The 24113-nt window shown below is 40.6% G+C and overlaps 2 protein-coding genes across 4 annotated transcripts; one reads left to right on the top strand and one right to left on the bottom strand.

Annotated features, from left to right (window-relative positions):
- The first annotated feature begins 897 nt into the window (after positions 1-897).
- mmp19 (matrix metallopeptidase 19) lies at positions 898-6412 on the top strand. Its single transcript, XM_074632004.1, has 9 exons — positions 898-1074; positions 1222-1307; positions 1462-1592; positions 2507-2719; positions 2815-3060; positions 3254-3379; positions 5072-5236; positions 5327-5454; positions 5564-6412. Exons 1-9 carry the CDS (start codon positions 982-984, stop codon positions 5792-5794), a joined length of 1419 nt encoding a protein of 472 aa, XP_074488105.1. The 5' UTR covers positions 898-981; the 3' UTR covers positions 5795-6412.
- A 249-nt stretch (positions 6413-6661) lies between these two features.
- On the bottom strand, positions 6662-23070 carry LOC141765785 (transmembrane protein 198-like). 3 transcript variants are annotated; one of them, XM_074632015.1, is made up of 5 exons: positions 22629-23069; positions 9995-10236; positions 8646-9221; positions 7862-8010; positions 6662-7674 (listed from the first exon to the last, which is right to left on the bottom strand). In XM_074632015.1, exons 2-5 carry the CDS (start codon positions 10146-10148, stop codon positions 7525-7527), a joined length of 1029 nt encoding a protein of 342 aa, XP_074488116.1. In that variant the 5' UTR covers positions 10149-10236; positions 22629-23069; the 3' UTR covers positions 6662-7524. The 3 variants fall into 3 exon arrangements, with proteins under 3 accessions (XP_074488116.1, XP_074488126.1, XP_074488136.1); XM_074632025.1 differs by having other exon boundaries at positions 7390-7674; positions 7921-8010; positions 22629-23070; XM_074632035.1 differs by having other exon boundaries at positions 7390-7674; positions 7933-8010; positions 22629-23070.
- Positions 23071-24113: the final 1043 nt, after the last annotated feature.

Below are 24113 nucleotides of genomic sequence, written 5' to 3'. Positions count from 1 at the left end.
TTTATTAGCTTGTTGAGGGCTGAACCATACAGCACATTTGTGGGCTGCTAACCAAAACAATGAGCTAAAAGAGGCTAAAAGTTGGGTCATAATTCTCTGTTGGTCCCCTGAGAGCGAATCTACGCTACTGACTTATTATTATTATTCCACATAGTGATGTGAGACATTGTTAATCTATACAGTATTGATTAAAGCAGCTTTAATAATGAAACATCATTTATTTTGTTAATGAACTAATGATATTTAAAATGACTGACATTTGCTCTTGTGTTTATACGCAGCAGTGATGCAAAATTGTCAGAAAAGATAATAGCTTAGATTTAGTTGTCTGGTCTATTAAAACACTCGTCAATGGGGGGACAATTTGCATTTGAAACCTGGATTTGGGCCTTAAAACCCTTTAAATCCCATTTGTTTTACATAAAAGGAAACATTGTTGTTGACAACATGTAAAAGCATACCAAACCTATAATCATGGATCAATTTGTGTAGTAATAGAGTAGTAAACATAAATATTTTTCTCAGATGGGATAGGTGTGTACAACAGGAATGTGGAAGTGGAGGCCCATAATTACACTGTAATACATACCTGTACCTACATACAGTGTAGTAACACCTGGGAATCAACAAGAAGGCTTTGACCTTGAGGGAAGAATATCGTTCAGGGTGATTGATCTCTTTTCATCAAGTTAAACGGTAGCTTGACCTTATAAACTGGTCGACTGTGTAGACCACTGCTGCAGCTCTGCTTCCCCTCCAAACAGCTGTACTATTCAACAGCAGACAATTTGGCTTGATGTCATCTGGCTGCTCTTGTAATTCTCATTCTTCAGGGATGGATCATCGTAGCCACAGGTCTGACTCATGTGCTGGGTTTAAAAACTGCTGGAGCGCTCGGAGAACAAACACAGTCTGCTGTGGGACTCTGCTGAGCACTTCTCAGGCTCCGTGCATCGGCCCAGGATTATTGAAAACTTTAATATGGACTACACATGGCTGCTGCTGCTGGTGCTGCTCAACCTCAGTGGAGCTATTTGTGCAGTGGTGCAATGGACAGAATTAGATGAAGCAAAGGTAAGATGATAGTTTGCTTTATAACTTTTCAAACATGCATTCACAATTTTACTAATCTCCACAGTGAGTATATATAGGCTACTACTATATAGACTAAATAACTTGATTCTTTTAAATGAGCTTTAATGTCTGTCTCTGCATTCACAGGCCTATTTGAGGCAGTATGGTTACCTGAATGACCCCGCTGATCCACAGGACCCTCATTACCTGGAAGAAGTCATTGAAGCTCTCAGGTAAAATAGACTGATGTCCTTTCAAGGGGAAACTCAGTTGCTTACAATAAGTTAATGTCATAGCACATGTTGGATCTCTATTAAGGTCAGATACAGTGGAGGAGGATGTGAGCAGCGCTCAGATTGCAGATGTTTGATCACCTCTTGTCTCCAGGGTTCTCCAGAGGGTGAATGATCTGCCACCTACTGGAGAATTAGATGAAGCTACTCTGAATCTGATGAGACAGCCGCGCTGTGGCATGGAGGACCCCTTCAACAAGAAACATCACAGATACAGAGTGATGGGTGAGTTAAGGAAATATCTTGATTTTCACTTTCACAAAACTGTCAACAATGTTATATCTATTTTTGCTTTACATACGCTTTGAAGATATAGTTATAGATCTGTTAAATTCTTAAACAGCCCGTGTTAACTACTCTGTCCACATGTCCTACAATGTAAACAACATTAAAAGAGTTTGTAGTTTTAACTTTGAAAACTCTGAGGCATGTTGTCACAATCTGGCAAGGACTGATAGTATGCCATTAATTTTTTTTTATTTTTTTTTTAATCCTAAAAAGTCATAGTATAGTATCTAAAAGAAATCCTAATAAGTCATAGTATAGTATGTCGAAAAAAAAGTAATGAATTCATAGTATAGTATGTTGAAAACAAATCATAAAAAGTCATAGTATTTCATTAAAATGTAAAAATAAAATCATATTATAGTATGTCGAAAAAAGTCATAAAAAGTAATTGTATTAAAATATATATTTAAAAAAGATTAGACTTTCTGTTATTTCAATTTTCAGACTTTTAGAAACCTTTAAAGCTTTGGAGAAATCGTTGGATCTCTAAAGGCACCAACTTTGATTGTTGATTTTAGAAAGACTGCTGAAATGTTAGAGTAGAGTACTAGAGTAGAAATACTGGTGAAGAAATAAAAGCACTTGTTTAAACTCAACTCACGTAGCAGTATTAAGTTCCTTATTTAAAGTAAACTCAAAGTATTATGAATCATTATATGTGATCTTTACTATGTGATGATAAAAAACAACAGCTACTAAACTAGGAACTATACAAAATAAATTGATAAAGGTCCATGTTATTCTTATTTTTCATTTGTGATCTCACAGACCAATATAGAAAGTGTTAACTTTTAGTGAGGTAGACAGTTTGGTTGTGGTGACTTAGAAAAAAAAGGATTCTTCTCTTACAGGTCGTTGGAGAAAGAAGAGTCTGACCTATCGCATCTACAACTACACACCTGACATGAAGAAGGCAGAGGTCAAGACGGCCGTCCGCTCTGCCTTCAAGTACTGGAGTGACATGGCGCCTTTGACCTTCAGAGAGGTCGACTACGGCAGACCAGACATAAAGATCTCCTTCCATGCAAACGATCGCTACTGCGCCAACCCATTTGATGGCCCTGGTCAGTTTTTTTTCCTGAATATATAAATATAGCTACTATTGGGCCTACTGTCCCCTGAAACACTAACTCAGTGTGTTTATGTGAACCATCTGCAGGTCATGTACTCGCCCATGCTGAGACACCAGAATCTGGTATTGTCCATTTTGATGAGGATGAGTTCTGGACCGAGGGAACATATTATGGCACTAATCTGCGTATTGTGGCTGCCCATGAAATCGGCCACGCCCTCGGCCTGGGCCACTCTCAGTTCAGAAGCGCTCTGATGGCTCCTGTCTACGCTGGTTACCGTGCCAACTTCAGGCTGCATTCAGATGATATCAGAGGCATCCAGATGTTGTACGGTGAGTGCATCGAGAAGGCTCACTGGACTAGATCAGAGCTGTCAGTTTGGTATTGACTGTATTGTATCAGTATTTGTGAATTTCCATAAATCAGTACCTGTGACTTGACACTTCATGTGAGTGTATGACTTTAGATTCACTGTTTTTTAATAAGGAAAGCATGCATTCATCCTAAAACTTCTCTGTTTTATAGGCAAACGCACCACCAGCACTTTAGCCAGTCCAACAAGCCCAGGCAGTCTGTTTCCAACACAGAGCAGCCCTGATACTGAGAACAACCCTAACCCCTGCACTGCCACACTGGATGCCATCATGTTAGGTAAGCTATAGAAAAAGAACATATATTGCCAAGAAGTGTAAGTCAATTGTTTGTTCCATTGCAACATCAGCACCCAGCAGCAAAGCTTTGCTTCCGCCATTTTGGACTGAAAGCGTCTACCAGACGCTAGTAAAACAGACGCCTAAAAAGAGCCGTACAAAAGTAAAACAAAATTATTTAAATTCTAATGAAATATTCTACCGAAATTATAATAATAAATTATTATAAATATAACAAGCGTTATGCTTATTGGCGGCAGCGGCTGTTAGCTGTTGAAAGAGTAATTGACCCTTCGCTAAGTCTCGCCCCTCGAACGCAGACTGGCCATCAGCCAGCTCTGACCGGGGACAACTGACAATTACACGGCTCTGCTCCGTAAACTGTCACAAATTTGTTTCAGATTTTCTTCATTTTCAGGCTGGTTTTGTGTATTTCAAACTAGTAATGGTTAACCTTTGTGCCTGTGGCACGTGTAATAATGATAGTAGTATACCGGACAGGTTGGAACGAGATAATACGTTTCTAAAACGGTACGTAAGCTACTACTTCGCTAGCTACTGATTGTATACACATGCTGCTTTTGCTTTTTTAGTGATTGTAACAGTTTATAAAGACCTACCTGGTTTTACAGGAACAGTGTTGTTCCTCTGGAAGTTTTTATTGGACCTTATTAGTTGTAACCCACAGAAGACATTCCACAAATGTGTACCATGATTTCCAAATATTTCACTATCGACAAACATGTAGTTTTGTATTTGTGTTGTGTAAAGTCATATCCACAAAAATACAAGGCGATTTGCAAATACGCATAACTTACTCTGTAAATACGTATTTTAAGGTTTACATGTAAAGTGATATATACGTATTTGTGCATCTATTTCTACACGTGGAATGATATTTGCGCATTTGCAGATCGGTTCCTGTGGATTTATGGGCCACATGACATTTGTAACTCACCTCCTGTTTGTTTACGGAATTTTGTCCCATTGGTTTTCCTTACTTTCATTGTCTGTTGTCTCGATCGCCAGGTGATGTGTTGATTCACTTTTATAATGTGATCTTTAGGCTTTAGTTACCTTCTATCTTCATCTTGTTAGCCTGTTTTCGCTGCTGAATCAGTTTGACATGCTGATATATCCTCCAAACGCATTGTAGATCCTTCTGTCTGCTTCTCTCTGAAATTGCTTTTTAAGTTTTTCTAGATATTAGATAATTATCTATGAAGGGAGTGGGCGGGGCTTAGCGATGGGGTCAATTACAGGAGAAGCTTCACCTGTGTGCATTATAGCCTGACTTTACCTTAGACCACAACACCCTGGCTTTACAGGGAATAGACAAAATAATGTAAACTCAAATTAGCAGCATTTGTGAGCCACAATAAAGGTCTGAAAATGTTGTATTTTGATATGTAAGTTTTCAAAAGAACATGAGACGACAGGTCCATCAGTCAAAAAGATTAGTTCACTTTGAAAAATCACATTTTTGCATTGATTTTTTAAATTCAACTACATTTTAAAGTTAGTTCAAAAAATAAATAATCAAGGGTTACATTATTTTGTCCGCCTCCTGTACGTGTGAGGACGAGGTGGTTATGTTAATCTTCTGTACCATCATACAAATACATTTGAGTACAACAGGAGGATCACAAAATGTGTCACAAAGACTTTAGTGCCTCACTGTATGTTTAATCAGGTCCATGGAGGAAAACCTTTGCTTTCAGTGGTGATTCCGTCTGGACGATCACTGATCTGGGACACAACACACCGATAAAGATCGACAGGCTGTGGACCACCCTCCCTGGGAACCTGGATACTGCTGTGCACTCTCCAAGAACCAACAAGACATACTTTTTTAAAGGTACAGTTTGTCCAGTACTTCTGTTGTGTCTTCTTCTTCTGTGAGTCCAGAATTTAAATGTGTGAATATTTATACGGTTTCTGGTCACAGACAGTAAAGTGTGGAGGTACACCATGTTCTCGCTGGACTGGGGCTACCCCAAACTGGTCAAACGGATCCCTCATAATATTGATGCAGCTTTGTACCTGGAGAAGAACAAGAAGTTGGTCTTTATCAAGGTATCAAAACATGAGCAGCACTTAAACATTCGAGAGCAATCCTCATTTATCATTCTTCTTGCAGAAATCCTCAGTTTGTTATCTCTTTCTCTTTCGTCTGCCTGTGTAGGGTTCAGAGTACTGGCAGTGGGATGAGCTGAAGTACACTGACTTAAGTGTCTACCCCAAACCGCTCTCTATGCTCTTCACCGGAGTGCCGTCCAGTCCGGATGCAGCCCTCACCTGGACCAATGGCAAGATCTTCTTCTTTAAAGGAGATGACTACTGGCGTGTGAATGAGCTGTTCAGTGTCGAAAGAGGATACCCACTGAGCAAGAAGGAGCGCTGGATGCAATGCTAGGGGTCAACCATCAGGGGGCAGCATGTATCAAGAGGTCTACAGCAGGGGTGCTGGTTCCACTCCAGAGGCATTGACAACCAGGCAACCTCAACAGCAGTGATTGATTGTGAATCATCATTTATCACGTTAAAAAAAAAAAATGTTTTATTTCACTGGATCTGATTTCAACCAAGCTAGGGTGATTTTTTGTGAGGCTTACTCCCTGAGCAAATACGTGTGTTTTTGTGACTGCAAGAATTGTGTAAGCTTTTGTATGATCTCAGGGAGAAATCAAGGGAGGCCTTCTGTTTTTCTCTCTAACATATGTGTTGGATTATGTGTTAATACTTTCAGTAAGATGTAATATGATGATGGGAGTGTGCACTTTCTGTTCAGACATTTTGTTTAACCTATCATGCAACACTTTTAAAAAGTATGTTCAGTGCTCTTAAATGTTACTAAACACTTCCATTATCTCATGAATCACACTGGTCTGTGAGGAATCATGTGACATAGTCATGTGTCCTGTGAAAATGTAACATTTTCTACAATTAAACAAGACATAATGTCTGCTGTAAAATTGGCTCTTTGATTGTAGTTCCCTGTCACCAGAAAAGTGGCTCAACATTCCCACAAAAAGGATAGAAAATATTCAACATTCATTATGATGAAAGGCTGGTCTGTCCTTCATTGTGTTGTCAGCAAAAAAACGTTGGTGGCGCCATGGCAACGCCAACCAGTTTTAGAGTAGGAAATCCTCCCCATGACCTCTTTATTGCCCATGAAAACCTGGTGAGTAATACTGCCAGTGTTGCTAAGAGCCCAAAGAGACAAACAGTGTCATTCATCTGACTCAATCAATAAGTGAAAAAACTGGTTTTGTATCAAACACATTTATTTATCTTTTGAAATTTCTATCAACAGGTATGTACAGATTCAGGTAACAAGTGCATTGTCCCTGCACAATTCAAACACAGTGGATAATTATTTAAAAATCTACAAATTAACAACAAACATGCTTTGTTTTTTGTCCTTTTTTCAACCCTACCATGTCATTTTATAAATTAAATTAAAAAAAGTTTACTCCACAAGCATACACAAGTCTAAATTCTTCACCTACTGTATTCTGACAAGAAATACAAACTGTTTTTTATTTGCACCATTTAGTTTTTGCTTCACTTTGTCATACTCCATGTATCCATCTGCATATCATATTTTACTCTCTCACCAAACTATAAAAAACACAGTCATTTCAATGTAAATCCTACGAGCACACAGTTAAAAAGGTAAGACAGGTAAATAACACAACACTTCATGGCGATGACTAACTTTTTAAGTACAGTACATGTAATGTGAAACAAATTGCTTTGTCATATTCACTACCAAAACAGAAATACATCCGTTATTGAGGCTCGTACTTGCTGTTTATGTATTTAATACATGATGAGAGGAAATGGAGGACCTTACTTTGTTAGTATCTGTCTTTTAAGTGTTTCTCTGAGAAACACAGTGGTTGCAGTGGTTATATTATAGCTTTCACCTAACAGGTGACACCTCTTACTTCTCCCCAAAAAGCAGCATTCTCTTTCACTGAACACCAAGAACTGACACACATCCTCGCGCCAAAATCAGTTTAATGGCACAATAAACCCTTAGCTGAGGGGAGCAGTTTGTTGGTTCTAGTCTACGTTAGGAAGACACAGTTGGAGAACCAGAGAGCATTATTTAGACCCTTCTTATCTCTGTTTCGCTCAGACCCTGACAACTGGGGTTGTAGCTGTAAGGGGCGCAGTGGACCCGGTGTCGTAGTCCATGTCGATCATGGTGTGGTTGGCAGTGCCCAGGCTGCTAAGGGAAGTGCCTGTGCCCATCTGTCTGTCCCGCAGACTTTGCAGGTAGCTCTGAGAAGAAAAAACACAGGGGAGAGATGAGTGAGGTACACAAAAATGGTGGCTTTTATTGGATTTTATTGCATCAGTTAGGCTTAGTGGTACAACTGACGCCACTAAAACACAATGATCCACAGCATCTACGGTATCTACAGTAGCTACAGTATCTACAGCACACGCCATGTTGGGTGACACTGACCGGTGCCAGTAGATCCCCAGCGTAACGTTTCACTGGGGTGGGTTTACGGCGGTACGTGCCTTCCTGCCCACCTGCCTGCTGTCGCTTCTTGGCATCCTTCTCTCGAATCCGCATCAACTGGACTCTCTTCTGTCTCCGACTGATAACGACTACAAGGAGAAGGAAAATTCAAAGGCAGTTTTTAATACATCAATTCATCATTAAACTAGAATTCATCATTAATCATCTTCATGAATGAGTTATGACCAAAAATGTGTTTTGTGAGGTCACAGTGACCTTGACCTTTGACCACCAAATTCTTATCAGTTCATCTTTGAATCCAAGTGGAGGTTTGTGTCAAATTTTAAGAAATTCTCTCATAGCGTTCCTGAGTTCATCAGAGTCGGATGTAATATAGTATGTCATAAAAAAATCATTAAAAAGTCATAGTATAGTATCACCTTTTATGGCATACTTTCCTATGACTTTTTTATGACATACTATACTATAACTTTTTTTTCGACATGCTATACAATGACTTTTTTTTCGACATACTATACTATGACATTATTTATGACATACTTAACTATGACTTCTTATGACATACTATACTATGACCTTGAAATTTTGACTTTTACAACTCCTGATTTGGTGTGAATGCAGAATAATAAGTTGCTTGATAACTGTGAAGACACATTTTTTTTCTCCTCCTTTCTTATGCAAATAATTCTTAAAAGTGGGACGGATACGGGCCCTGACTTGCCCTTACAACACAACTCAAAGGGACATGATATTTCCTCCTTACCCTCAGTGTGTGAGAAGCTGTCATCCGTCAGTTTCCACTGGACCAGTACTCCTATGAGGCTGAGGGCGGGCCAGATGCCCAGAATGACCCAGCTGTACCAGCACAGAGGTGGCCCCGGTGTGAGGCGCAAGCATCCATACACATGGTTGGCCAAAACCAGCATCTCCACAAAATAATCCGCACACACTGTCATGATAGCTGCCCCGAACACAGCTGTGGAGAGCATGGTGAAGAGCTTTTGCCACTGCAGTGTCAGCACAGCAAACAGCATGCCCGTTCCCAGAAGTGCACCTAGTGGGACCCAGACTGTCGTTGGAGTGTAGAACTGGTGAGTGACCAGCAGGGCGGCAAGAGCCAGGAGGAGGCCCAGCAGCAGGCCGGTCATGAAGAGGCCGACGCTTCGCACCAGCATAGTAACCAGACCGCACAGCAGGCCGATACCGAGGCCGATACCCGCGCTGGCCTCCACGCTCAGCTGGGTGTCCAGCACGTGCTCCTTGTGACACAGCAAGAAAATGATGACGGAGCCAAACATCAGACCAGACAGGAACATGACGGCCTTGAAACAGCGGTAACCTAGAACAGGGGAGACAGGAGAGATCTACAATGAGGAATCAGGATTAGGAAGGATCAGTGAGTAAGCAATTTCTTTTATATGAATATATAATACACAAGGTACAAGCTCAACAAAGTCACTCTGGACACTTTATCCAACTTGATTTATAGTAAGTTTACAGTTACAAGTGGAATTTTGATTGCGTGTTATGTCTAGAGATGTTCCAATACCATTTTTTCCTTCCGAATACCAATTAACTGAACTTACGTTTTGGCCAATACCGAGTACCGATCCAATACCGGTGTGTTAAAAACAAAAATACATATTGTTATTGTTATTATTATTATTTAACAGCTGTATACTACTAACCCTGTATGGATATGATATGATTGCTATCATTGTTGTGTGGCCTGGCTCTGGTTAAACCCTTTGTAAAACATGAACAAATACATATAGAGAATTAATGCCATAGAACTTTCTTTTATTATCTCGCTTGACAGATTTTCCAGTTTAAAATATTGCCAAATTTCTGACATTTCGCTAGTTCTGGACAAAGCGATCATTTTTTGAGAGCTGATTATGGAAGTAGCTAATGAGTGAGCCATCTCGCTTCTTTCTAATCTCTGTTGAGAGGTGCACATTCGCAGTACCGATCGAGCAGGATGTACGGATCGGGTCCTTGCGAGTGACACGTGTTGTTGTTCCTGTGTAGCATAAATGTGCTGATACATGATATAACGTTCAGTTTCAGCTTCCTTGATGTCAAGGTCTTTGAGCCGGCAGGGATCCTCACCAAAGAAGCAGTAGATGATGCCAAACAGGCAACACATGGAGCAGATGACGGCAGGGATGATGTCATACTTCCTCTCTATCTCCAAACTACAGGCGTCGACCTCGGCCGTGCCTGCCCCGGCCCCTTCAGAGCTCAGCCCGGTGGGGTCTTCCATTCTGGGTGAATGTGGAAGGCTGGAGTTCCGGACAAGGGTGGGAACTTCTGGTGGCGTTATCTCAAGTCCATCTGAGCAGGTCTGGTGTCTGTAAAAGGAGAGGAAATGTGGATGAATTATGGAAAAATAAAGAAAGTGTGGCGTATCCTGATCAACACAGAAAACTGAAGTACTCCAGGGGGTAAATGTTAAGTGTCAACTTTGGTCAACTGTGACTTCTTCCTAGCTGCTCTGTATGTGCAGCTGCCATAGACTATGCAACTCGACAATCCTGTACGCCCGGGCATACACAAAGGCAGCTCATTCACTCACTATAATCCATGTGCCGAGACCCCTGTTGATCTCTGTACCCCCCTGAATCATTAGGGTCATGACCTCTGACAGTCGTAAGTGGTCGGTCATCTGAGAAGACTAATTGGATTTACTTTATCAGATTTTAACACATTTAAAATAATCTAGTTTTAACTATCCTTTTAGAATGACATGGGAAGGAGAAAACCGTTGAGCAATGTTTTCTGTAAGTAATTTAGCAACTTTAGGTTCATGTTAAATTAGCTTTTTTATGATGTTACCCTACTTTGCACCCTTGCTTATTAAAAATACACACACATACAGTTAATTGATACATTTATTATGATAACAACTAGTTGACACAGTATCTATGTCCAAAATTACTGCAGAGCAGCAGATGTTACGTCCTGTGAAAATCATGTATCTCCATAATGTTGACTTTTCATTAGCTAAGAACAGCAAACCTGTTTACAGCTCTGTGAAGTGGTTTATTTAGCATAAGAAGTAGGAACATTTTTCCAATTCATAAAGGAATAAGTAATACTTTAATCACCAAACATCACCGAATTCAGCAATACAAAGTTTTCACAGGATAGCAACAAGCTATACTAACAAGCACCATCTCTTTCAGACTTTACCATCTGGCAGGAGGTTAAGGTCCATCAGGACCAAAACCTCACGCCACAAAAACAGTTTTTTCCCCATGGCAGTGGGGCTCTCCAACAACCCATCCGCCCCCCTGTGACTGTCTCTCCCTCACACACACACTACGGCCCCCCCCCCCTACCCCCCTACCCCGACACTGACTCTCCTCCTCTCTCATACACTCTCAATACCACCCCCTACAGTATCCCTCTCTCTCCCTCTCTCTCCCTCTGATACCTGATTGTTTTGTTTGCACACCGACAATATTTGCACTATCTGTTTATACCATGTTTATTTTATAGCTTATTTTGTAAATTGTACATTTTTTATTCTTATTTTATTCTAACGTTTATCTATTCTTTGTTATTATACTGTTTGCCTCGCACCAATAAGCCAAAGAAAATTCCTCGTGTATACCCCTTACACCTGGCAATAAACACCTTTCTGATTCTGATTCTGATTCAGCTTATATACTATGGTATGAAGCCCACCTTTTTTATGCAAATTGTATGCAAAAATGGATCCTTAAAAACACTTTTTAGTAGTTCTTTCTCATTTTACCTCTGTAATTTCTAGGACCAACTAGTACTCTTGGAAAATTATATATGATATTTAAGCTGGCAGGCCCATAGAGGGCTGCAGTGGGGCTAAAGGCTTATGGGTGGACTGCTCTTTCTGAGGCTGCTGGCAGGCCTCCTGTATGATCTCACCACAGCTGAGATCCGATTACAGCTCACTCACGTTTTCTACTCAAGACAAACAGTCGGGAACAGTCACTCCTGCCTTTATTCTGTGCTACTTGGCAGATCTTTCTCTTTCCGTCCCGTCTATCCACGACCTAGTCTCTTCTTTAACTGGAACTTTCCACACCTTAAATCTATTTCCTCTTTTACACTGAAATATGCCTCATTAGTCAGGCCTTGATGGGTATGTCCTCCTGTCTATGTATTACTTTACATGGAAAAAGTGAGAGCCCATTGGAAAGTTTTCTTTTCTTCTTTAGTCATTCGCAGTTTTTCAGTACCTATCCCTCTCTCCCTCTTTCCCTCTTTTTGCTTTCCATCAGTGACAACTGCAATATCTAATTTCTTCACTGAAAGACAAGACACAAAATTTAGGAGCAATATGTCCAATATGTGTATGTGGCCAGTTCAAATCTGGAGACTTTGGTAGGTTACATTATAGAGTAACTTACAATTTCGAGGATTTTTGTAAAAAGCTGAAATTGCGATAATATGTACATTACTTATGTACATTTTTTGATGTTGGTGCAGTAATGTGAATATATATACAATTCTAATAAACGCACCACAAACCATAATGACTACCGATTTATCATTTTCAATACTCTGTAACAAACGTTTTTGCTTATAAAATGTGACTTGTGAATCTCATAGATGAACTTATGTGCAAACTATCCTGATATCAGCTAAAGTAAAGTTTGGAAAAAAATGCCTAAAGTGAATGTGAGGAAAACTGTTTTACAATTTGTTGACTATAGAAAGACAAAAAGTAAACTGGATAGAATGAGTCAAACGCAAAATAAAATGTAACTTTTCAAACAAAATGAGCACTGCTGGAGAGATCTCTGTGTACAATCACAGACTATAATCTTCACATCAGCCTCAGCTGACTTAAAATGAAGAACCAAACCGTATCGCAGGATAATATAAAACTCAGCGGTGAAGCAAGAAGGGTTTGAATATGACGGCTGGCTGTGGGGCTTTCCATTTGAAATTCTCATATTCTCTAAATATCTTACCTCTATGTCGTAAAACACTCAGATTAAACTCTAAAATTTAAAAAGATGTTTTGTGATAGATTGGCTTCCCTTTGCTCAATAAACAAGGACTCCAGCCCCATTTGACCCTGACCAGCATAAATAGCTAAAAAATGGATTGACAGACACAGGAAGCTCAGTGTTATCGGCTTTTGTCACATTACTCTGATCTGGTTCTCCAAGTTGGTGTTGATGCAGTCTAATGAGAAGAAGAGGAGTTGCAATGTGGAACTGTTAAAATGTTTACGTGTACATAAAAAAACACATTTGTTTTAAAAATTAACCAACAAACTTCAGTAGAGATAGTTTACTTCTGACTGATGTTGGTTTGCCCCAGAGCATTTTACCCCCGTCTGCCTTTGTCCTATATGACATGAATGCAGCATTAAGCGACCTGGTTGTTTTGGATATGAAACACCTGCACCAGCCAGCTTCCTACAGGGAGTTTCATTTGTAAAGCTTTTTGTGACTGCTTCCCCTGTTCACCTGCTCTGTGACCTTTTACTGTTTGCTTTTTTTCTTGTGAGAAATGTGAAATAAAAATGAGTGTCTAAGGTCATCTTCTGCTACACATTCCTCTAACAAACTACCTCATGTACTTTTGTAGTAGGGCTGCACGATATGAGAAAAATATGCGATATACGATAACGTTGTTGAATATCGCGATAACGATATTACTTGCGATAAATAAGCAGATGTGTCCAAGTGTCCTTAGTTCTGCCTTCCTGTTGTTTTCAGTATTCTACTAAAATACAACAAATTGTCTGTTGAGTTAAAAGAATTTAAGGAAATTATTTCAAACATTGTTATATTGAACATTGAACTGAACACAAAAGACACAATATAAGATTGATAGTTGCATTTTAAAGTGCACTTTTTTCATTGATACTCTCTTTCAACTAACTAAAAAAACTCCCAGAGTGCAATATCATAGTCTTTCGCGATGTGTTTATTACGCAAGTTGATATTGCAATTACGAAATATTTTGTAATAGAAAGCAGACACAGCGTATGTTACTGGGTATACAAAGATAATTAACTTAATCTACACCACTTCAGTGAAAAAAAGGGTCTCTTTCAAGTTAATCTAATTATTCTGTAGTTTTATCTTTCAACGTAAGAGAAAAAAAGTGATGTGATGTGTCTTGTCCTTACATACAGCATGTCAAATCTGAATACAGCGTTGTACCTACATTTTGTAGGAACTAGATAAAATAGTAACACATCACATTACACAGTAGCTTATTTTTTTTTTTACAGTAATTGCTGTAATTGGACACTATAGAAGCAGAATGGGGGTTTCTGGCAGAACTTCATCTACTTCCAAGATGCATGGAGAAGGGAAAAAGTGTGAAGAGGTCAAGACTCCAGCAACACCTGTCTTGTAGTATATAGAACAACTTTAACGTGTTTCAGCTTGTGGCCTTCATCAGGGTCATCTTCTCTGTAATTGGACACTAACAAGATCTTCCCACAACTTCCTCTGTTGCTTCTAGTGAGCCAGGACTTAGAATGAATGTTATCTGGTTGGCTTATTGAATTAAGTAAAACCATGATAATAAGTCATCAGTGCTAATAGAAAATAATAAGTCAACAAGTCCAGTCTCCTCCCTTCTACCACATAGAATATTTGGCTACTGTTAAATCTTATATTGCAACTGGTAAAACAACTCTTTGGGGTTTAACAGTAACGCCAGCACTATGTGTGAACTAGTTTAATATTTCAACACCACTTTAACAGTAATTTACTTAACTCTAAACGCACAGCCATGTCTCTGTGGTCTGCCTCATGTTACCCCTCCGTGAGTCACAATGGTGTCCTATGTCTAGCAGGCTTGGAAGTCCTTGCTGCTGTGGGAGAATAGAGCCATTATGGGGCAAAACAAAGACTCTGAGGCCCATGCTGTGACCTCTAGTGGCACTCAGAGGAAACCATGCGGACCAAAAAGGGAGACTGCATAAAGATGGCTGAGAGCACCAAGGAGACTGGTAGATCCCGAGTGTTTGCTGTAAGATGGGTGCCAAGTATTTGCCTTCAGAGGGCTGGTGAGTGATGGAGGGAGGGGGTCCTAACTAGAAACACAACTATCTATCTTAATGACTGAGCTCTCTGGAGGCCCCCAAAAACCTCCTAATGCTTCCTCCCAGCTGAATTTTCGATAAGCTAAAGGCGCCTGGCAACTAATTCAATACAAGTCAACAAGAATAAGAGTCTACAGCCGTACACTAACAATTTAGCAAGCTAACAAGTGGGTAACACAATGCAGGAAATGCAAATGCAAAATGACAGAGGAAGAAGATGAGGCCGTTGGGAATATCAACATTTTCCTCAGACCTATTATAAAATTCCGAAGATAAACAATATACGACTTCGATTACAATATATTAACTTATTATGCACCGAAAAATGTACTTTCATGGACGCGGCCATTTCTGATAACGTCAACAAACACATCACAACTTGTAAGGTCTGAGCTTTCAGAAAGTTTCACAGTTACAAGGTCGTGAATACCACAAGAGAGGGGCGTTTGTATGGACTCTTCTCGTGAACACGGTAAACACGACCCCATTTGAAGACACCATTAGCATACTAAAATTTTCTAATTAGCACTAAACACAAAGTACTGTTGAGACGGCTGGTAATGTCTGTTTTTCAGGTTTTTGGTCAAAAAGCAAAGGATTGGACAAAATTAGTGCTAGATGAAAAGTCAGAGGATCAACAAAGTTATTAGAATTTGTCCTTGTGGGACCTTAAATATCTGTAGTAAATTTCATGACAGTCCATCAAAAACTAAAAAGTCAACCAATGACCAAAGTCAGTAGGATTCATCCTCTGGGGACCATAAATGTCTGTATGAAATCTTATGGAAATCCATCCCATAGTTGGTGGAGCTTGACCAGTAGAGGTTTGAAAAGTGCCAAACCCCTTTCCTTGGACTCCAATGGCAAAAAAAGACAAAAAGGTATCACTTACGTTTACTGAAGAGGCAGTAGGTGGGAACTGTGCATAAACACACAATAAGCATCAGCTGCAGATGAGCTATAGGAATATTATGTTGCCCCTCAAACAAATACTTGCCCAGGAGTATACTCCTCCTGAACAAACACTGCAGGGGGGCTGAGTAGAGCAGACCTCAGTGCTCAGCTGCTGAGAAACAGGCAGGGCTGACTACAAGTTCCCCACATAGCTAATCTGGGTGTGTTTAATGAAGGGGTGGGTGGGTGTGATCACAGCCAAGGATTCTGCGAGTGCTCCTCCAACTTGATGGCCAGGGCCAGCTGAGAAGCTGAAGACCTGCAGTGTTATGACCTGGCTGTCTGACAACTTCACTTGGAAGACACCAAGGATGTGAGATGTACCGGTGCAGTTGCAGCCATAAATCATGGCACCTTCAGCTGAACACCCCAACCAGCTGAGAGACTGATGGGGTCTAGATGACAGGAACCATGGGAATAAAGCTAACTGTCATGGTGCGGGGTTATTAAAACGGATGCCATATTGTGCTAAGCATAAAACGGGATAAACATGGATACTTTTACGCTCATTGTCACAATAACATTTGCATTCACTCTAAAATCATATTGAGCAAGTCATCCTATGGGCCGCTATTGAGCTTCCTGTCTCTCCGTAGCAGGAAGCTCAGGACCAGATGAGGAAGTGGAACATCAGCTTTCAGCAGGAACTGACCCTTGTGTTTGTGACACGGAGCAGACAGGAACAAAACGTTGGATCCCCAACACTGAAACATCACTTCACCTCAACAACAACACTGCCTCAAATGAGAATCTGGGACTGGGAAACACGATGCAGCTGCCTAGCACTGCTACGAATGTTAGCACTGTCAACACAAACAGCAGGACCTGGGCAATTTGCTCGTTCTTAGGAAACAGCAGAAAAGGCAACCTCGCAATATGATGAAAACAAGCTTGTAATCTGTCTGGTTCGCAGGCTAATCTACATAACACGTGCTATTGTGTCTCTGCTTACGTGACTGGAACTATTTCAGCACAGAGTTTGTGCTTGGTGTGCTGTAACGACTTACATAATGAACAAAGCACCACATGACAGTCAGTTTACACGTTTTTTCCCAGAATTTGAATGTTCAGAAGTTTTGTAAATTCATAATGATACACTCTCAGTCTGAGCTCCATGCAGCCATATTCAAACCAATATGATGCAAATGTACAAATCTATACAGACTTTATATCGACAAATAAATACCCGCCAGTGCCACACGCCTCTACTGTCACGCTCCTGTTCAGACCTTTTGTTTTTTAATCCAGATTTATCCTTCCCCACTCACACTTCCTTACAGCTGAAAAACAAAATACTCACACACACACATACACACAAATAAATAAATATAGCTATAAAATTAGAGCATTGCGATAGATATTTGGTACCTTAACTTGAGCCCTCGCTTCAAAACCTTAGAGTGAGTGCCATAGGCAATTCAGCTGTGTTTGAAAAGCTCTATTGTGCTATGCGCACACTACAAAGTTGAATATACGTCACCCATGGGATACATTTGCATGCACAATACTCATGTGGACATGCGTCTCTAACAACCTTTGCATGTGTCTTGACTGTCAACTGTATCCCAGTGCACCCTCATTGCATTGTGGGTGCATTCACAACTGTATTAACAGCTTTGCAGTTCTTATCATATCACTGAGGTGCCATTTTTTTAAGGAGTGTGATCAGGAATAGTGTCAAAAAGGCTCATTTCCCCCCGCGCAGATCTGGGATGTAACTACTTTAATGCAACTCTCTGACAAGATGTGACACAAAAATGTGCACTTGGATCTTTCTTTTTTTTGGAGAGATTTTTCAAGCATTTTTTATTGATAGGACAGTGGATAGAGTGTTGGAAAGGGGGAGAGAGAGGAATGACATGCGGAAAGGACCACAGGCCGGATTCGAACCCTGGTCCACCGCTTGCTAGGACACAGCCTTGGCAATACATGGGCGCTCGCTCTACCGACTGAGCTAACCAGCCGCCCTACTTGGATCTTTCTTGAACCAAAAAAAGAAAAAGAAAAGATGGTTCACTTTAGTCCTCACATTCCACATATTCATGACCAAAGAGTTTCCAAAATTGTAAAATTGTATTCAAACTATTTGCCTCTTAAAGCTGTCTCGATTCAGGCCAACCAACTTATTTTTTGCACACAACACAGTTAGAGTTGCAACATCTTGATCACTACGCAGAGTTATAAAAATTCACATCATTTTGCAATATCTGATTGCACTTAATAGCTTTATAGACAAAATTGGCAGATTTTCAAGTGACAACCTGTCAGTCACAATCTCACTGGCAGCTGTAGGACTTAAACTGAAGTCTCCTATTTCTCCTATATAATTCTCACTGCCAAATAATTTGCCCTCTGGCCACGGATGACCCCAATAACGGTCACTTGTGGCTGCTTATCATTAGTAGTATCTAACTTCTTTTCCCCTCATAATCTCTTACTCTCATGCCTGACTTTAGTCCAAACAATAGAGGCCTTTCAACTTGAAAGCTACTTATAGAGAGGCATGCAAAAAGATCAGAAACACAATGAGGAGCCTTTTGAAGAAAGTCACATGTCGTTGGTGCATGTGCATGTAGCCTTTACATCAGAAATACACATGGTCATTAACATAGTTAGGACTAATATCCATACACCGAGTAAACGCTGCAGTAAGTTGAAGTTGTGATCCAGCAGCAGTGGAAGGAGCGTACAGTGTGTGCAGCAAGGAGGGGCAGCTCCACAACGCTCTATTAGGGTTTGTGGTGGAGAGCAGCATTTAGTAGGCGGTGCGGTGGAGTCTGATATCCATATGTTAGCGAGAGCATGACAGTGTGGCACTTTGTGTGTATGAGATAATGTATGCTTCTGATGAACGCTAGGTTGGCGTAGAGTCCTTGAGCAAGACAACGTCTGACCAGTTCGAGATGTGTTCTGTATGAAGTTGAGCTGGGGACATGTCAGTGGGGTATGATGATATTATTATAGCGTATATTGAAACTTTGTTTAGCTCTTATTAAAGAGAGGTGGTGTTCAAGAAACAGAGTTGCTTAGGCAGACTGCTGAAGTAAAATCAATTGGGTGTAGGAGCTATTTATTTGTTGTTAGTATTTAGTAGTTGTTTTACTAATAATAAGTAGTATTATTTGATTGATTATTCTACATGTTTATCTACATTTGCTTTTTGATAGTGTTCTCTTTTGCTAGTTATTTGTTTAGTGTAATTATTTTCTTGTTTGGTATATTTCGTTTTTTGCGTAATTAGTATTTTGGTTTCTTTTGTTTATGAATTGGGTAAAACTGTGGGCACATGCGACAATAAAGATAGGTAGGCAGGTATAGGACCAGCATGCACCTGGGTGGGCTTATGTTTTTTTTTACCAGAACAAAAGAGGCAACGACATCCATGTTTTCTTTGTGTTCGTTTGCTTGCTTTTTGGTTAAATAAATACATACATTTTGCATGGATAATGGACTCTTTTGCCTTTGTAATCCACATACCCATGGTGCATCAGTGGCCCTTTGATTTAAGTTTGATTTTTTGTCAGACAAATGGCCACTACATCGGGCCACTGATTGAGTTCTGATACTTTGTAGATAGGTTTGCTGTAACAGCAGAAAGGGGAGTCAGTCAGAACCATGGATGTATAATCAGAACTGGATACCAGATCCCAGGATGGCGCCAAAAAAGTTTACTAGCTTCCGCGTTTACTTCCGTGGTATGCGGCCCACTGAATATGTGCAGTAGTGTTTCTCCCGCTGGCATAGACTTTACATTGTGATGTGACGTCACAGTTGTTTAAATCGCTTTTCTCTGCTCAAAGCAAGTTTTACAAATATGAAACTGCATGGATCTAAATTCATAATAGAAAGAGTCATAATAGACCTTGTTTGCAATTTGAGTTTTCCTGTCAACAGTTTTACTGTCGTCTCCATTTTACAATGCTGGTCTTTGCGGAAAACGCTTTTTTGGGCCACAGGGGGATTTTTCATCGCAATACCACTGGAAAAAATTGGAATCAAGGTTGAGCAGCAGCGTCGTATCCAGGTCTTATTATACATCCATGGTCAGAACACAGTAGCAGTTCAGACCTCCATGCGGTGTCTATATATGTCTGCAGCTCTATGATTTAGAGCAGCCATTTAACCCTCTTTGTCAAATTCCACTCGACAATAATTGTACCTCCTACAGCGATCTCACGAGCCTAAAATATCCAGTGCGTCCTTCATTTTGCAAGCCAACTCAACACCCCTCTCATGTCATAACTATAACCAATGTTTTAAGTGCTATAAGTAGCATATGGATGGACGTTTCAAAAATGATATGGTATCAGTTTTTGTGTGGTTTCCATGTGACAATGGGGCTTTTCTTGCTCCCAGGAGTCTCCAAATCCTTCCATCGCTGAGTCTAACTACAAACTAAAGCCATGTTAAGCTTCTTTTAGTTGGGCTTGTCATTTACAAAGTAATACAGGAAGACAGGTTAAACTGCATTTGATGATAAAAGCAATTACGTCTATGGTTGGATAATTTAAAGATGTATTGAATGAGCTACCTTTTACTACATTAAAAACAACAAAGACATAAAACAGGAAATGATCCACTATCCTAGAAGATTATTAGAGTTATTATCCTAGATTAACCACAGCAATGAGTCTTGCACAGATTATACAGCACAGCTCTTTCGTAACACTTATTATTCATCATGACAAGCTTAGAGTCACTCCTCAGTGTTTATAGATTTGTCCATGTGCAGTGCACATGGACAATATGCTAACAGAGCTGGAGTGCTAACCCAGCAACTCTTAAGACTTCTGAGGTAAACTCACCTAAATAATAGTAATAATAATTGTGTTTTAAAGTACCACTAAGCATAGAAAACAATGAAGTCTGTCTTTTTCAGCTGGCACAACTGCTGAAAGTAAAACTACAAATTCCCCAAATTTCTACTTCGGGCTCTCATGTAGCTTTATCCAAAGACATTTGTTTAATTATGTAAACTAAAAAGTAAGAATTGTTCATTTCATTTTTACTTTATACTACAAAACATAGAGTTAACCAACGGATGACCAAGTTTGGAACGGATGATACAGAGATGGCCAACCAGCCAATACCTTAATTAGAAGAATAAACCTTAGTCTACGGCCATGTTGTCTTAGGGTGGAAAAAAAGACTGCTTCTGTTTAAAGAAGAAAGCCGATCCAAACACAGTAATTACCCAAACTTCAAATTAAAGCTTGTCCTCATAAAATGGGAATTCCTGCCTATAGCTGTGTGGGTCAGCTGCTCTAGTACTGTGCACACTCTCTCCTGAAGGCTTTTTCAATAACGTTTTTGTGTTTTTAATAGTTGAAGATAAGTCAGCATGCAGTGTTAGCATATTGTGACAGCAAAGACGAGACCAAAATGAGACCCTTGAGTCCGCTCTAATTAAAAGGCACCGTGCAAAACAGCATGTGCAGTGTAACTTTCATCAAGCCCTGCTCTTCATGTCTCCTTTTCCTGCCTTCTCTCTTTCCCCCAAAAGCAGGGAAGGGCTTCCTCTCGGCCTTTTCAAACGGGGCAAAACCATCTGGTGCATGCTGACAAGAGTAGGTCAAGTAGATGGGGGGGTGCACTGAGGGGGTGTAACTACAGACTGCACTCCCCAGTAAAGATAGGACCTGTAGGCGGTCATCACAGGCCCAAAAAACCCAAGAGGCACTCCCAGGCCTCGATCACACAGCAGAACCACAGGGCTTCTTGCACGCTATGTGGGCCATAAAGGGACAGAAATGTTTGCCTTATGTTTCCATATGCAGACACTATGGGTGAATATAAAGAATAAAGAAGTTCTGCTTCTCTAAGTCTTCAGATGAGTCAAACGATCTGTGCTATGTTATACATAACATATAACTGAATTTAAATGAATCAAATCAGTATTGATTTTTGATATTTTTAAGAGCTGCAAGCCACTTATCTTCCTCTAGCACCACTTTCACATAACTAACTTAAAACCTAGAGTTGTTAGTCAGTACTGGAGGATTTTTTGGTGTCTGTGTTATGTTATACATAACATATAACTGAATTTAAATGAATCAAATCAGTATTTATATATTTAAGAGCTGCAGGCCACTTTACCATCTTCCTCTATAGCACCACTTTCACATAACTAACTTAAGAGTTGTTAGTCAGTAGCCTACTGGAGGATTTTTTGGTGTCTGTGTTATGTTATACTTAACATATAACTGAATTTAAATGAATCAAATCAGTATTCATATTTTTAAGAGATGCAGGCCACTTAACCATCTTCCTCTATAGCACCACTTTCACATAACTAACTTAAGAGTTGTTAGTCAGTACTGGAGGATTTTATGGTGTAAATGTTATCCTGGATCATTATGTCTTTGTCCCTGAAAGACTGAAGGATGAATTTATGTGCCTCAAGTGTAAAATGCTTTAAAAAAAAGAAAAATGGGGGAGCAGTCATGGAAGCAGCCAACAAGCTTCATGCTACGTGTTATTACAAACATTTCCAGCTGTAGATTTTGGCTCTGATCATCAGTCAGGGATCTGAGATGGACTGGGCTCAAAACTATAATCAATTATCATCGGTATTGAAGTACAGTAGTTATTGTTGCCAAGGATACAGCAACAGTTAACTGAATTAAAATGTCCACAGAGAATAACAGACACAGACTTTAAAAGGAGAATGATGTAGCTAGACATCTGCAACACATTATTTTTAAATGAAAGTGATTTAAAGAAACTTACCGATGAGCCTGTGTGTGTGTTGTAACTTCTCCTTTGACAATCGGCTCTGTCAAACAGGAAAAACACCCCTCCACCACCACTAACACTCAGTAACACTGAGTAACACTCAGTAACACAAAGCGTCGGTAGGGTACCAGGGAAAACCGGTTCTCTCCCAACTTCTCCTCCTCTAGGCTCTTTTAAAAACTCACAGCCTGCATTAAACCGACAAACAACAACGGCACCGTTTAGTTCCTACTACCTCTGCCTCTACCTCATGTAAATGTATGTAAAGCAGCGACTAGAGACAACAGATAGTGAAGGTTAGTTAGCTAGTTTCCATTCTGCCTCAGTCTCAGTCAGTCACACAACTTTGGATAAATTAACCGTTGAAGTTCCTCTTGTGACTCCAAACTACTCCAAGTCCTCCTCTCTCTCTCTCCCTCTGGAAAATCTGAACGATCCTCCCTCACACACACACGCACACCTCCCCTCTCTTCTTTCTCTCTCCGCTGAAGTAAACGGCACTTAAAAAAACACAATGGAGGAAAAGTTTCCCTCCGAGGCAATCCCTCTCTCCCTCTCTCTCTCTCTCTCTCTCTCTCTCTCTCTCTCTCTCTTTCTGCTCCGTCTACTCGTCAGTTGGGCCGTTGGAACCCGGAGGGAGAGGAGGGGCGAGCGCGAGGGGGGCATAGCAACCTAGCAACAGATGAGGCCCTAGCTACAATGAGCTAGCTAGCTATACCTGAGCTCCTGTAGTAAACTCATTCAATTAAAGGGACTGTTTGTAAGAATCAGAAATGCTTGTTAACAGCGACACCTGTGGCCATGAAATCAACGAAAGTCAGCGTCGGGCTTGCGCTTGCTTGCTCTAAATACACTGTACATTCACTAGATATTCTCAGAGCTAAATTAACTCTTCTGCAGTGTGGAGGGAGCGCACATTCACGTCTAGAGGTGGAGCGAGCTGAGCGAGAACGCGCGCGCTGTCTGAGTGAAGGCGAGCAGGCAGAGGAGGAGAGGCAGCGGCCACACACGAACGCGCATATGCGAGCACGCATGTGTCCCGACCCGGTACATTTATACACTTAAAAAGTTACAAACAGTCCCTTTAACAGCGACACCTGTGGCTGTTAAGTCAACGAAAGTCAGCGGCCTGTTGCTCGCGCTTGTGCTCGCTCTACATAGACATGAACGAGCATTGCTCAAAACAGTGAGGGTACGTGTCCACAGGCTCCGTGCTTACCACGCTCCCCATTCATTGTCTATGCAAGCAACCGCGCAATGCATTCCGGTAGCGTGGCGTCGCGATTCTAGAGACTAGGGGTCACGACGCCCGCTCCTTATTTGTATAAAGTTGAGGTCCTGGCTACTTTATGCAAATCACGGGCGTCCGACGCGACTCGCCGCCTCTCGAAACTCCCGATAATCTTTTAAACTAAACGTTGTCGAGCCAAAATAAAGACAGATTCAGCAACTACATGGGTTATTTCTCGCATGAAATGT

The sequence above is a fragment of the Sebastes fasciatus genome, chromosome 1 (assembly GCF_043250625.1).
Source record: "Sebastes fasciatus isolate fSebFas1 chromosome 1, fSebFas1.pri, whole genome shotgun sequence".
Taxonomy (NCBI): Eukaryota; Metazoa; Chordata; class Actinopteri; order Perciformes; family Sebastidae; genus Sebastes; species Sebastes fasciatus.
The sequence above is the reverse complement of the archived record's forward strand: the minus strand, read 5'-3'. Positions and strand labels throughout refer to the sequence as shown.

What these genes read in the sequence shown, in the direction of transcription:
- LOC141765785 (XM_074632015.1), bottom strand. Translation starts at nt 10,148, where the DNA reads ATGGAAGACCCCACCGGGCTGAGCTCTGAAGGGGCCGGGGCAGGCACG. An exon ending in CAGCTTCTCACACACTGAGG is followed by an intron (nt 8,011 to 8,645) that starts GTAAGGAGGAAA and finishes TTCTCCTTGTAG; the next exon opens with TCGTTATCAGTCGGAGACAG. An exon ending in CTGGGGATCTACTGGCACCG is followed by an intron (nt 7,675 to 7,861) that starts GTCAGTGTCACC and finishes TTTTCTTCTCAG; the next exon opens with AGCTACCTGCAAAGTCTGCG.
- mmp19 (XM_074632004.1), top strand. Translation starts at nt 982, where the DNA reads ATGGACTACACATGGCTGCTGCTGCTGGTGCTGCTCAACCTCAGTGGA. An exon ending in ACTGGATGCCATCATGTTAG is followed by an intron (nt 3,380 to 5,071) that starts GTAAGCTATAGA and finishes ATGTTTAATCAG; the next exon opens with GTCCATGGAGGAAAACCTTT. An exon ending in AGAAGTTGGTCTTTATCAAG is followed by an intron (nt 5,455 to 5,563) that starts GTATCAAAACAT and finishes CTGCCTGTGTAG; the next exon opens with GGTTCAGAGTACTGGCAGTG.